Source organism: Arvicanthis niloticus, chromosome 22, assembly GCF_011762505.2.
Source record: "Arvicanthis niloticus isolate mArvNil1 chromosome 22, mArvNil1.pat.X, whole genome shotgun sequence".
Classification (NCBI taxonomy): domain Eukaryota; kingdom Metazoa; phylum Chordata; class Mammalia; order Rodentia; family Muridae; genus Arvicanthis; species Arvicanthis niloticus.
In genome coordinates, this window is record NC_133429.1 from 41652978 (window position 1) to 41666085 (window position 13108).

The 13108-nt window shown below is 41.4% G+C and overlaps 1 protein-coding gene across 17 annotated transcripts in view; it reads left to right on the plus strand.

The window, feature by feature from the left end:
* Positions 1-13108, plus strand: part of Grip1 (glutamate receptor interacting protein 1) — a 636231-nt gene that overhangs the window by 567816 nt on the left and 55307 nt on the right. For all 17 annotated transcript variants that reach the window (XM_076920329.1, XM_076920326.1, XM_076920333.1 and 14 more), the window contains 2 exons: positions 209-278; positions 2644-2789. In XM_076920329.1, the coding sequence (XP_076776444.1) occupies positions 209-278; positions 2644-2789 (216 nt within the window). The remainder of the gene's footprint in view (positions 1-208; positions 279-2643; positions 2790-13108) is intronic.

The following is a 13108-nucleotide window of genomic DNA, read 5'->3' on the forward strand; positions in this document are numbered from 1 at the left end:
AGCCAGCATAAACCCAATGATCAACCCTCCAACTGTTCTCCTCAGTTGCATATTTAAATAGTTACTTTTACATGAATATTTTGCTGTTTGGTTTTGATTTACATATAAACTCTTACTGGTGTTGAAAGTTACTGTCCAGCAGGAGGGAACAGATAGTCTCAGACGAGTCCTGGATATAAGATTGCTCACTCTGTCTTCATTATTACAGCGCCATCCAGTAGAAAACCAGGGGACCCTCTTGTCATTTCGGATATCAAGAAAGGCAGTGTGGCACACAGGTAAGGAGTGTGTGTTTTCTCATTTGCCTGTTCCTTCTGTCAGTGTACTTCTGTACCTTATAGCTTAAAGTGATTTGTAGGGTATTTTATGAGCTCGGCATGAGTGTTTTCTTCACTTTCTTCCATCTTCTGTTTTCTGGTGAAACCTCAAAAGTTACCCAGTTCTGAGCAGAACCTCTCCAACACAATTAACTTGTGGTATGGCTCTGCCATCCTGTCCCCTTTGAACAAGTAAGACTTTAGAACCACCAGTAATGTTTATATTCCTGTTCTAATTCCCTTTCTGTTGATGTGATTTAAAAACAAAACCAAAGTCTGACCAAAAGCAATTTAGGGGAAGAAAGGATTTATTTGGTTAATACTTCCAGATCATAGTCCCTTATGGAGGGAGTCAGGGTAAAGCCTTCAAGCAGGGACTTGAAAGATGTACCCACAAGCTTCTGTGAAGCATCACTTCTAACCAGAGAACTCACAGCCAAGAGATGCTTGCTGGCTCACTCACAGCCTCATGCTTAGCTAGTTTTCTTATACAGCCCAAAACTACCTGCCTAGGGAATGATGCTACTCATAGTAGGTTGGACCCTCCTAAACCCATTATCAATTGAGAATCCATCATAGACATATCCACAGGAAGGCCTGATCTGGACGCTCTCTTGACTGTTACTTCTTTCTTTGAAGACTCTAGGTTATATCAAACCCACCATTAAAGCTAACTAGAACGGTCTCTTCCTTGATCACTATACTTCTAAATGAGATTGTCTCGTATTTTTTATTTCACAGATAAAAGTACATTTTATGTAATCGAGCATGCCAATAAATATTTTTAACTTTCCTCTTATTTTTTCAAATAAAGACATTTTAAAACCCTACCTGTCATCATAAAGGAATGTGCAATTAACAAAATTCTAACCTAACCATCAAAAGGTATGGAGGGCATTGTAAGAGTGTAAGGTAAATAACATAGGCACAGTTGTGTTGAAACTTATTAGTATCATGTATCAAAGAAGAACAGACATTTGTTTTTCGTGTGCAAAGTGTGCAAGGAATCCATCCTACCTACTTGCCATCCCTATTTCCTATCCATAGATGGGAAGGGATTAAGGGATGCTAAGAGAGCCTGTATTATCTATCATAGGTGATCCAGTAGAAGAATAGATTGAATATTAGGAAACAATTAGTAGACTCTAACATAGACATAATGCATAAAGGAGAGTTCCACACCAAAAACATATGTAATCTATTCTCATTCCTGTTATGGTTGTATGAATCTTTAAGACTTTCAATAGAGCTGCAATTAGTCCAGAAGTAGCACGGGACTCTCTGAGACCATTTTCTAAATAGTGATGTCGGATTCGTCCCCTTCTCCAGCCACAGCAAGTTTCTAGGTACATGAAGAAAGAGCCAATCAATATCTTAGACCTCAGTGCTCAGTGACCCTGAGCTGTCTTGCCTTTTTTCATCCTGCAGCTCTCTCCTCAGAGCTGAGGATACATCACTAATGTGTATTAAGATTGAGAGAAACACTAGGATATTTGGGTCTCTGGTACCTGGTACCGCGTAAGGAGCTCTAGACTTCCTGAGTAAATGCTTAGGTTAAATTGAACATAAGGAAAATGTTTTAATAATATACAATTTATCAGCATAGTGTCCATCTCAAATAAGAGTGAGAAAAATATAGGTGCTTATTGTTGTTGTAATTATTTAAAAACGGCCTCCGGTTAATCCGACTGTCTAGGCTGCAGCGTCTCTGCCTAGATCAGACGCCATGTTCTGAGGCCATGAGGCCACGTTCGTGCTGCAGCTAGAAACAACCAGCCAGAGACACCAGCCCTGCCACCCACAAGATGCCAGCGTGGGAGATGGCTCTGCCAGTCTTCCACGATATCTCTGCAAGACTGGGCATTGCCCAGATTATCCTGCCAACCACACAGGCTCGGTACAGATGAGACTCTAATGCTTAGATTATCCAAAGGCTTATATATTTGGTAATGATCAATAACAAGATGCCCATACAATCAGAAGTGTAACCCAATACCCAACCTAGATATACCAACTACCTTTGACTGCTACAGACAAGCAACCATCAGCCTCCATGTCCACCTCTCATTCTCCATCTCTCTCCCTCCCCCTCTCTCCCCTCTCTCTCTCCTAGCTCCTCCTCTTCCTTTTCTTTACTCCTCCTCTTCCTCTCCTTACCCCCCCACCCTAGCTCCTCCTACAGCTTATCAATAAAGTACAATTTTCAAACAGCTCAAGAGCTTTGCCTCTGATGGTCATGTGAACGCAATATTATGCCCACTGCCTCTTGAAATGGTCTGAGTAAGTATTCATCATGATTCACCTGATACTGTGCACTTACCAACAGAACGGGAACTCTGGAACTTGGAGATAAGTTGCTTGCAATAGATAACATCCGGTTGGACAACTGCTCCATGGAAGATGCGGTCCAGATCCTCCAGCAGTGTGAAGACCTGGTGAAGCTCAAAATCCGCAAAGATGAAGATAACTCAGGTATTGACAGCATCCTTGCTCATAAGACTGACTTTTCTAACAGCCTGTCTGTCAAAAAGATAATAAATCTTGTTGCTTTCCATGTAGCAGCTGGCTAATAATATCACAGCAGTGTTTTATATAGTTGTAAGTGTCTTTGAGTTATGCACTGAGTGCTGAGTGGAATTTAAATGACGCTTTCAAATTTTATAACTAAGATACTTTTGTAAAAATTATATTAAGACAATTTTAAATATGAATACTACTCTAAGGCAATGGAACTGGTCATTTCCAAGAGCTTATTGATACTTGTAGCATATTAACCGTGGTGAATGCTGCATTTTTTTTTTTTTTTTTTTTTTTTTTTTTTTTTTTTTTTTTTTTTGGTTTTTCGAGACAGGGTTTCTCTGTGTAGTCCTGACTGTCCTGGAACTCACTCTGTAGACCAGGCTGGCCTCGAACTCAGAAATCCGCCTGCCTCTGCCTCCCAAGTGCTAGGATTAAAGGCGTGCACCACCACCGCTTGGCAAATGCTGCATTTTTAACTTTATATTTAGGTAGTTTACAAACTCTTAATGCTTTTCTTTGTTATTTCAGTGATTTAAGTAGCATAGATAGTAGTCTCCTACTTCATGACTTTATTTAGAGTTCATGGTTTAATTTAGAATTGCGCCTTCCTTTGAATTATTTCTTTAGAAAACCCCTCTTAAACCAGGATTACAGAATGAGAATAAAAGGGAAGCTCTGGGATTCCTCCCACATTCTGTCCCATGATTTGTAAGGGTTGGATTCATTCTAGGGGCTTCTGTGATGTGTAAAGAGTAATGTATGAGCAATGCTTCTCAGACCTTGGTGTGCCTTAGTTTCTTAGGGTGCTTTGGAAACACACACATTGTGGGCATTGTCTCCAAGTGGAGTCCTGGATTCTTTGACAAATGTCACAGGCACTGCTACTAGTAATTCAAGGAGCATGGCTTTTATAACCCTGCAGTAGATGCCCTATAAATTCCATGCAATCATGGAACTAACTGAAAAGCCCACTTACTACGATAATTCACAGATATGGAAATTCTAGAAATCTGTATCATAATGATTTCATTTAAAAGATTTTGCCAATCTTACAACTAAGCTAAGGCCCATGCTATGACTGTGGTTCTAGGGATTACAGCCTCAAGTCTTAGACTACACTTTGTTTCCCTAAACTATACCTACAGTACATGGTTTGCTGCTTCAGTGTTGGCTTTTCATTTCTGAGACAAAATGTCTAACTAAAACAATTGAAGGGAGGATGTATTTGAACTCGTGGTTTCAGAGATCTTCATCCGTGGTTGCCTGGCTCCAGTGTTTATGGTGAGGTGGAGCCTCATGGCAAAGGGGTGGGAAGAAATTAAGTTGCCCATGGCAGTGAAGAATCAAGAATCCAAATGAGACGGGGCCAGGGACAAGTTATAGCCTCCAAAGTGATGCTCGGTGTTCTGTTTCCTACACTCAGCTCCACTTCCTGTTGGTTCATGCATTATAAACTCATCAAAGGATGAACCCATAATTAGTATTAGTACTGCCATGACTCAATTACCTCTCGGAACTTCTACTAGCTGAGGTCTAAGCCTTCAACACACAGGAGCCTAGAGTTACCATGTCAAATTCCAAAACCAAGCACTTCTGGCTTCCAGAGGACCCATAGCCAACTCAAGATACAAAGTGCATTTAGTCTTGTCTCTAAGAATTCCCAAAGTCTGAAAAACACTAGCTAGCATTGCACAAAAGCCCAAGTTCATTCTCCTCTGAGATTCAAAGCAGCAAAATCAACATCACAGAATGGCATGAAGGTTCCTGGCCAACTCGAGCAGGGACTAGACCCACGTGGAGCGCAGCTGCAGCAGCTTCTGAGTGTTTGTTAGCTGAGCTCAGAGAAGCACTTGCCTTGGCAGCCTGTGCATGAAAGGCTTCCTGGAGTGATCTGCAATCAAAGGCTTTCAAAGGCTTTACATCTTTATGCCCTTGAGCCACTGATGGATGGGAACAGCCTCGTTCCTGAGATGCCACCAAAGCATCTTTGTCGTCCCAGCTCAAAGTACTTGGCTGCTTGTTCTGGTGTGAGTCCTCTCAGCAAGCTCACTATACTTTCAGCCTAAAAGAACTCCCCCCTCCTCCCTGTTATTTTTTTCTTTAAACTTAAACTCTAAGCTATTCAGAGCCATCTGCTCTGGCATCTCCTCCTGATTCTCACTATAAGTCCAAATAAAAGCAGTGAGTAATGTCCATGCGAGTCTAAATTCTGTGCTACCTCGAAATGTGCTCCACTGGAGTAGTCTATAACTTTAAATTTGGCATCTCACAAAGTATCAGGACATGGAAAAGGAATTCGAACGTGTTCTTTGCCTGAGTGTAATTTCCAGTCTCCCATCCAAGAGGGTCCTCAAGTCCATCTGAAACCTCACGAGCAATTGTTAATAATCCCACTATCATTCTGGTCTTTAGAGCTTCCCCCAAAACTGCCTAGTATACTCTCCTTCCTTACAGAATTTTAAGCTGCTTTTTTTCTTAAAGCCTTTTCTTTAAACTTTTCCAAATCCCTCCCACAAATCATTTCCAAAGTTAGACATTGCACAGTGAAGAAGACACAAAACTTTACTTCTGAGTATCAGTCTCCTGTGGTCGTCGTCCTCCTGCCACGGCCACAGAATATACCTGATAACAAGAACAACCTGATGAAGGAAGGATTGATTATCACTCTTGGGTTCTGTCCATGGTCAGCTGGCTGGGTTATTTCTGGACTATGGTGAAGTTGTCACAGCCGAAAGGCATGGTGGATCCACACCGTTCACCTGACAGCAATGAGCAAAGACAAAAACAGAAAGAACAGAAAGAGTCCCCTCCAAGCCATTCTAGTGAAATACTTTTCCCGACCAAACTCAGCCTCCTGAAGGCTGACTCGGTCTGAATTCACCAGTGCATTAATCCATTGGTGAAGTTGCTGCCCTTGTGATCCAACCATCTATCAGTAGTACCAGACGTCTGGTGGGTGGGACCTTCAGTGTCTAAGACTGTCAGAGAAGATGCTTAATATTCAAATTATAACTCTTTCCATGTTTGTTTGAATTTTTCCTCTTGAAAATAAATATATTTAACTGATACAGAAAATGAACTGTCCATGTTAATGAAGTAACATCATGTTTAGATCTATGGATACATTATAAATTATTTAAATCAATTTAAACATATCTGCTTCCTCTAATATTAACCATTTCTTTATAATAAAAACTTTCAAGATCTTTTCCTCTACCTTTTAAAATGTTATTGTCATTTAAAGGGTGAAAAGTGAACTAGTGATTTATTTTAATAGGGTAAAATTTAAATGATTTAAAACAACTTTATGGTTTACTTTTCCTAGCTTTTAAAGACCTGTTTTAAGTTTCAGCTTTGTGTGTTTATGTGTGTACATTTGTGTGTGTGTATGTGTACATGTGCAGGTGCCCAAACTGGGGAAATGAAAGCGTCAGATCCCCTTTTGCTAGAGTTAGACGGAGTTGTGAGCTCCCTGATGTGGGTGTGGGAACCCAAATCCCAGTTCTCTGGGACAGCAGTGTGTGCTCTTATCTGCTGAGCTGTCTTTCCTGCCCCACTTTTTTGGTTTTTCGAGACAGGGTTTCTCTGTATAGCCTTGGCTGTCCTGGAATTCACTCTGTAGACCAGGCTGGCCTCGAACTCAAAAATTCACCTGCCTCTGCCTCCCAAGTGCTGGGATTAAAGGCGTGCACCACCATTGCCCAGCTTCCTGCCCCACTTTACCCAACTTTTGATTTTCCTCTCTGTTAATTAACAGATTTTTATCATGCACATTTTTTATATAAAAACCGCAAAGATACTTTATCAATTAAGCAAACTTAATTATATTACACAGTATCAGTAACACATACAACTGACATAAACACGCTTGACAACTGTTTTAATAGCTGCATTACTTTTCTCATCACTGTGAGAAAGTACATACGTTAGGAATCGCTCGTGCTGATCCATGGTGTGTTAGGTGTTGATGGATACAAATGATATAAATTCTAAACGCCAAGATCTGGTTGCCTCCACATCAGCCTTTGTTTTATAAACCTGTTCCCTAATTTAAAGTTAATTGGTTGATAAAAGGCTAGAGCCTGTGATTGGACAGTAGAGAGAGAAAGGCGGGACTAGAGGTTTGAATGATGGGGCTCAGGAGAGACCACAAAGGAGAAGGAGGAAGAAGGCAGAGAGAACAGGAGGTCTCCATTAGTCAGATGGACCAGGAGCCTTTGACTCTCTAGAGAAGTGCACCCTGAACCCAGACTGGCAGAGCAAAAGCAGCTCAGACAGCAAGAGCCTCAAACAGCAAGTGACAAGTGACATATGGATTGGGTACAGGTGAGGATAGCTCAAAACCTGCCCAGCCTAGGCTGATGGCTTATAAATAAAATATCAGACTTTTATGTCTTTTATATGGGCTAGCCAAAATAAATATATTTTTTTAATACAAAGTGTGGTATGGGATGGTTTTGTCCATCCTGTAAGAAGGGCGTGATGGTGAAGACACATTTACATCATGGAGGGAAGAGAATGTGGCCCAAGCTAACCTCATGGTAGACAGAAAGAAGCGTGGGTAACAGAAAGGCCATCAGACAAGATACAGCTTCCAACAGCATGCCCCAGTAACCTACTTCCTCCAGCCCAGTCCTGCCTCCTGCACTTTCCAGATCCTCACAGAATAGCTCCACCAGCCGAGAGACTACGCTACATGAGCCAGGAGAAGGTATTTTATATTCAGACCACAGAGTGAATAAACTGTTTTTTTTTTCTAATTTTTTTTTTATTTTACAACTGTAGCCAGAATAGGAAATAAATACAGGGAACAGGGGAGCAATAATGACAATAGGTACCTGTTGTTTGAGACCACTCTGTGGCATCGCTTTGTATATTTTATGACAGAAGAGAAAGACACACAAAGTAATCCAATAAATTGGTTAAGTAAAGGTCGATCTTCAGTGCAATGTGTGTATGTGTCATGTACGAATTACTCAACCTTTTAATCTTATCCAAATGGCATTATACCACTTTGCCAGGTGCTGGGAAACAGAGAGGAAGCAGAGGTACCATCCAAGTATCCCCTTCATGGACATGCCTTTAATGACCTAACTTCCTTTCTTTGGGTTCCAGCTCCTAAAGGTCCCTAGCAGTGGCACAGACTAGTAACCAGTTAAAACTAGTAGCCCTTAATGTGGGTGCCTTTAGGGACATTTATCATTGGAATCATAACATCAATCTTTTTTTTTTTTTTTAAATTGTCCGTGTTCTAGAATCTTCTCATACCTAACACAGAAGAGGTCTAGGGGTGACAGTCACACCAAGCCATATGCTTAACTTTTCTATTCTCAGTAAAAGAAAAGAAAGGGGAAAAAAACTAGTTACATTCATTAATAGAGTTGGGAATGATAATTAGATATACAAATATATTTTGTATCCAGCATTTTAAATGCACACAAGCCTTTACTCATTATAGTCTCTCAAGCACTGATTTTTTCTATGCCAAGTTTACATCCCCTTCTTTTCGAGTTTGCTTCCGCTGCACTTGCTTTGGGGAATTTATTTCACTGAAAGGGCTAAAGCCTCCAGCATCGACCGGCTCTGTCTTAAGGAAGAGGCAAAGCCCTGTGGAAAAACCTACTTAGCCTGATTTGCGCAGCTCAGCAGATCCTCAGCTCCCTTCCTTGCAGAGCGAGAAAGCCCACCCGGGGAATGAATATGCATGGTATACAGAGCTGGCAATGTGTCCAGGTTCAGAGCCAGCTCTGCAGACAGGTTGGCAGGGCTCACAGAAACAGCAGCTGACTGCTGGGAGAGTGCCACCCTCTTCTCAGCTGCTGACCTCATTTGGGCGTACGCCCCGCCTTCTTACATCCACTCTTGTAATCAATCCCTAGGCCTAATATTATGGTAATCATCGTGCTGATTAAATACAGTTTTTTTTTTAAATCCTAAATCTTTTCATTGGAAAACATCACGTGTATACCCCCAAAAATATGACTATAAATGTTACCGTGAGGGGTATACTTACTCAAAACCATGCTTTCTCAAACTGATGTATCAAAACACATACTCTCGGGGCAGTGGTGGCACAGCACTTGGGAGGCAGAGGCAGGCAGATTTCTGAGTTCGAGGCCAGCCTGGTCTACAGAGTGAGTTCCAGGACAGCCAGGGCTACACAGAGAAGCCCTGTCTCGAAAAAGCAAAAAACAAACAAAACACATACTCTCTCAGACATGATTGAATCATTATTTATTCACTTTACATCCCAGACACAGCCCCCTCCCTCCCCCCTCCCAGTCCCACTACCCACTCCTTCCCCCTGCTCCCCCCTCCCCTTCATAGAGAAGGGGAGCCCCACACCCCTCCTGTACCATTTTATCCTGGCACATCAAGTTGAGTCAGGACTAAGCTCCCTCTCCCACTAAGGCCAGATAAGGCAGCCCAGGCTCAAGGAAGCGACCCTTTTGATCTAGAGAGGGTTTATTAGTAGGGCAGAAAGCCATCGAGAAGATGACCCGTCCCAGTAGGCTGATGCGAAGGATGTAATAAGAGATGAAATGGGAAGGTATCCTAGAGCATCATCGTAGTAAGTTAAAATTGACCCCCAAGGCCAATGGGAGGAGCTGCTACAGCACCTTGCATGGGGAACAAGTTCAAAGGAGTTGCTTAGAGACCACTGGTTTACTCACAATGATTGAGTCTGAAAAACTCTGTGTCTGGGTCCATAGAATGAAATGACTGTGAACTCCAAACAGGCTGGACTCCTCACAGCTGGACTCACAGCTGCACTCACAGATGGAGATTTCCACAGATATCTTCTATGAACATCAGTTTCCTGATCTACAAAGATCCATTTAATATCTACCATATATGGCTGCCATAAGGGACAAAGGAAGGAATTACTATATCTTAGCAATAGTGTTTATACCACACAGAACCCAGTGAGTGGTATGAATAACTACTGTTAGAGAAAATTAATTTTAGCTTCATTTTGTGATGGCCAAATGTTTACAAACGCTTGGATCTTTGAGAATTTTTCTCCCTTTAGATTCATTTACAGTGTTGTCTTCAGAATGTCTTGTGCATCCGCATAGGAGTGTAACTGAGCAGGGCAAAATAGGAGGCTCTTGTTCAAGGTTGCACATCAGGGGCTGCTGCTCAATCCCGTATTTTTGCATTGTACCACCGCCCTGCTTTGTCTGCTAACCAGACAGCTGCTTGTTTGGAGAATCTGTGATTTTAGCCCTTTGCCCTTTTCATGGATTCTCATGTGTGTGGAAAAATATGTTCAAGCCTTTGATTGTCCTATCTGTAACAAATTCACTCTGCATATTGTATAATATAATCTATGCAAATTTGGCCATTACTTTGAGTCTAATTTGTTCTTCAAACATCTGAGCTTTCTTATTTGTTTATGTTTTCAGCTCATCAAGCCAAGCTAGGCTATTTATTTATTTATTTATTTGCCCAGGCTAAGTTTTTTTTTTAAATAGCTTTACCTCTAAAACCTAGGCTGGAGAAGAGCTATGAACTCCTCTGTGAATCTTGCTTGTGCTCCAAGCACCGGAAGAATCTTCTGTCTCATGGTTCTCTTGTAGTAACTGCACCCAAACTTGAGCACACCTGAGAATCGCTCTTCTGGAGCCTGTGGTTGTTCCAGGTCTGGAAAGGCATAGGGAAATGACATTTCTAACCAGTTCCCAGATGACGACAAAGTCTCAGGTCCTGGAATGGCATTTTAAGACTTAGAAATGATCACTTTTATAAAGAAGTTTAATTCCACTCATAAACCTTCTACATCTCCTGTGAACCCCTGCTTTGATGCACCCAGGTAAAATGGCCGAGAGCCCCAGGGCCAGCCTAGGGATACTCTAGATGCTTTATTTTCTCAGGCTAGTCCAACTCCAAGAAACTCAACCATACTCCAAAACTAATTCCATCTTTTTTTTTTTCATTGAAGTGAACTTTGATTGACCTATGCATGTATGCCTTCCAAAGACTATGTCCCGAATCCAAACCTCCTATTTGGCCAGGGCAGGCAGCTGCCATTATGGATTCAAGCCAGACAGTGTTCATTTTGTTAAACAGGCGGCACTCAAGAAGGCTGAAACTAACATTACAGATAAGTAATGCAGCAATTTTGCATCTGTTCTGTGGTCCCATTAATTTCCTTAACTAGAACTAAGCCAAACAGACAAGTAGGCTGGCCTCTTTCCTGCCTTTCACTAATAGTTGTAAACCTGCTGTTGTAATATAGAAGCTGCTTATAATATCATTAACATCTGTTTAGGCCCTCTTTGAATCTTGCTGGTGACGCCATATTATGCCTTCCTGGAAAGTTTCTCTTGTGGTTTGAGATTCTAGCTGCTCCTTCCTGAGCTTTGAAAGTTAAAGCAGCTTCAAGGACAGAGTGGCTTGGAGAGCATCCACCTCCAAAATGGTCTGAACATAGCTTTCCAAATAGCTGTTAGTGCCCTCCTCCTGGGCAACATGGCTTCTCAGATGCCAGCCGGGCTAAAACCCAAAAAGGCAGATGGATTCAGAAGTCCAGCCAGAAGCTGAAGGTTCCTACAGTCTGGGGACCTTGTAGGGAGGAAGTTCAGGGTTGACTGATCCCCCTAGTGGCCACCAAGGTCTTCACTTCAGACCTACATGAATGATGAGCTACACTGGCTTTGTGTCACCTGTCTTAAAGAAGGAACATAGGCTTGGCCTAATGTAGACTGACACCTGGGCTGTTTTACAGAACTCGTCTTCCTGGGGATCTGGCTGTATGCCAACAACCATCTGTCCTGTTGTGCTATTTTTTAATCATCTCTTGAATTCTCCCTCATCCCAGACAGAGTTCTAGGGTGTGATGACCTGACTATAAAATTGTGGTTTTAGGTGATTTTATTCTTTTTTTTCTTTCTTTTTTTATTGGATATTTTATTTATTTACATTTCAGATGTCATCCCCTTTCCCCATTTCCCTTTCCTAGAATGCCCTATTTCATCCCCCCTCCTCCTTTTTGCTTTTATACCATTTTAATTACATGCATGCATTAAGGTCAGTTCTAGGTTGAGGGACTAGCAATACAGTGCATGCAAATAGTCAAGGAACAAGCAATACAATAAACACAAATAGTCAAAGAACAAGCAAGGCAATAAACCCCATGACTGTCATTTCTAAGGGCTTATCAGGATAACCAAAATATCTGAGCCTACTTCCCTGTCCTAGCCCAAAGTCATTTTCATGTCTGAAGACTACTTTCTTGTTCTAGCCTAAAATGTAGATTCCTGTCTGAAATTATTTCTTTGTTATAGCCTAATATTTAGATTCCTGCCTGAAATTACTTCTTTGTTCTAGCCTAGACAGAAGTGCATTTCTTTGGATAATGCATATTCCATGACAGGTAAGGAAGGCATTCTTGTCATAACAACCTAAGACAGGCTCAGTCTTGTTAATGAAATAAAAAAGGGGGAGAGGCAGGCAGAGATTCTGCTTGGCAAAAGTCTGACATGGGCCAAGGATAAGGAAATGGGCTGCTTGGCAGGAATATGACATTAGGCTAGAACAAAGAAGTAATTATAGGTATTAATCTAAATCTTAGGCTAGAACAAAGAGGTAATTTTATTCTAGTGAGAGAAATACTTTAAAACACAGAAAAGGGGTGGGGGCAAATGGGGGTGGCTCCATGGTGAAAAAGGACTTACTCTTCTTCCAAAGGACCCAGTTTTAATTATCATTACCCACATGAAGACTCACAGCCATCATAACTCCAGTTCCAAGGTCTCATGCAACCCTCTTCTGGCTTTCTGGGGTAGCAGGCATGCATGTGATGCATAGACATATGTGCAGTCAAAACACCCATATACATAAAATTATAGATAGGTAGATAGGTAGGTAGGTAGGTAGATAGATAGATAGATAGATAGATAGATAGATAGATAGAGGGAAAGAGAGAGAGAGAAATACAGGTAGGTAGAGAGATAGGTGATAGATAGATAGATAGATAGATAGATAGATAGATAGACAGACAGACAGATGGATATGTTATATGTTATCAGAATTGAAAATATAAATAGATATAGGTATATACACATTATACACACACACACACACACACACACACACACCACATCAGGATTGAAAGTAATGCCAGAACATGAGTCTTGTCAAAAACTGGTCTTTGGGATGAAAGACTCTCAGGGACTATGTGGTACTAGCATGTAGGCTTCAAAACTCATCTCTACCTGCCTGAATCTTATTTTTTAGCCTCTAATTACTCTCATTCAAGAAAAATT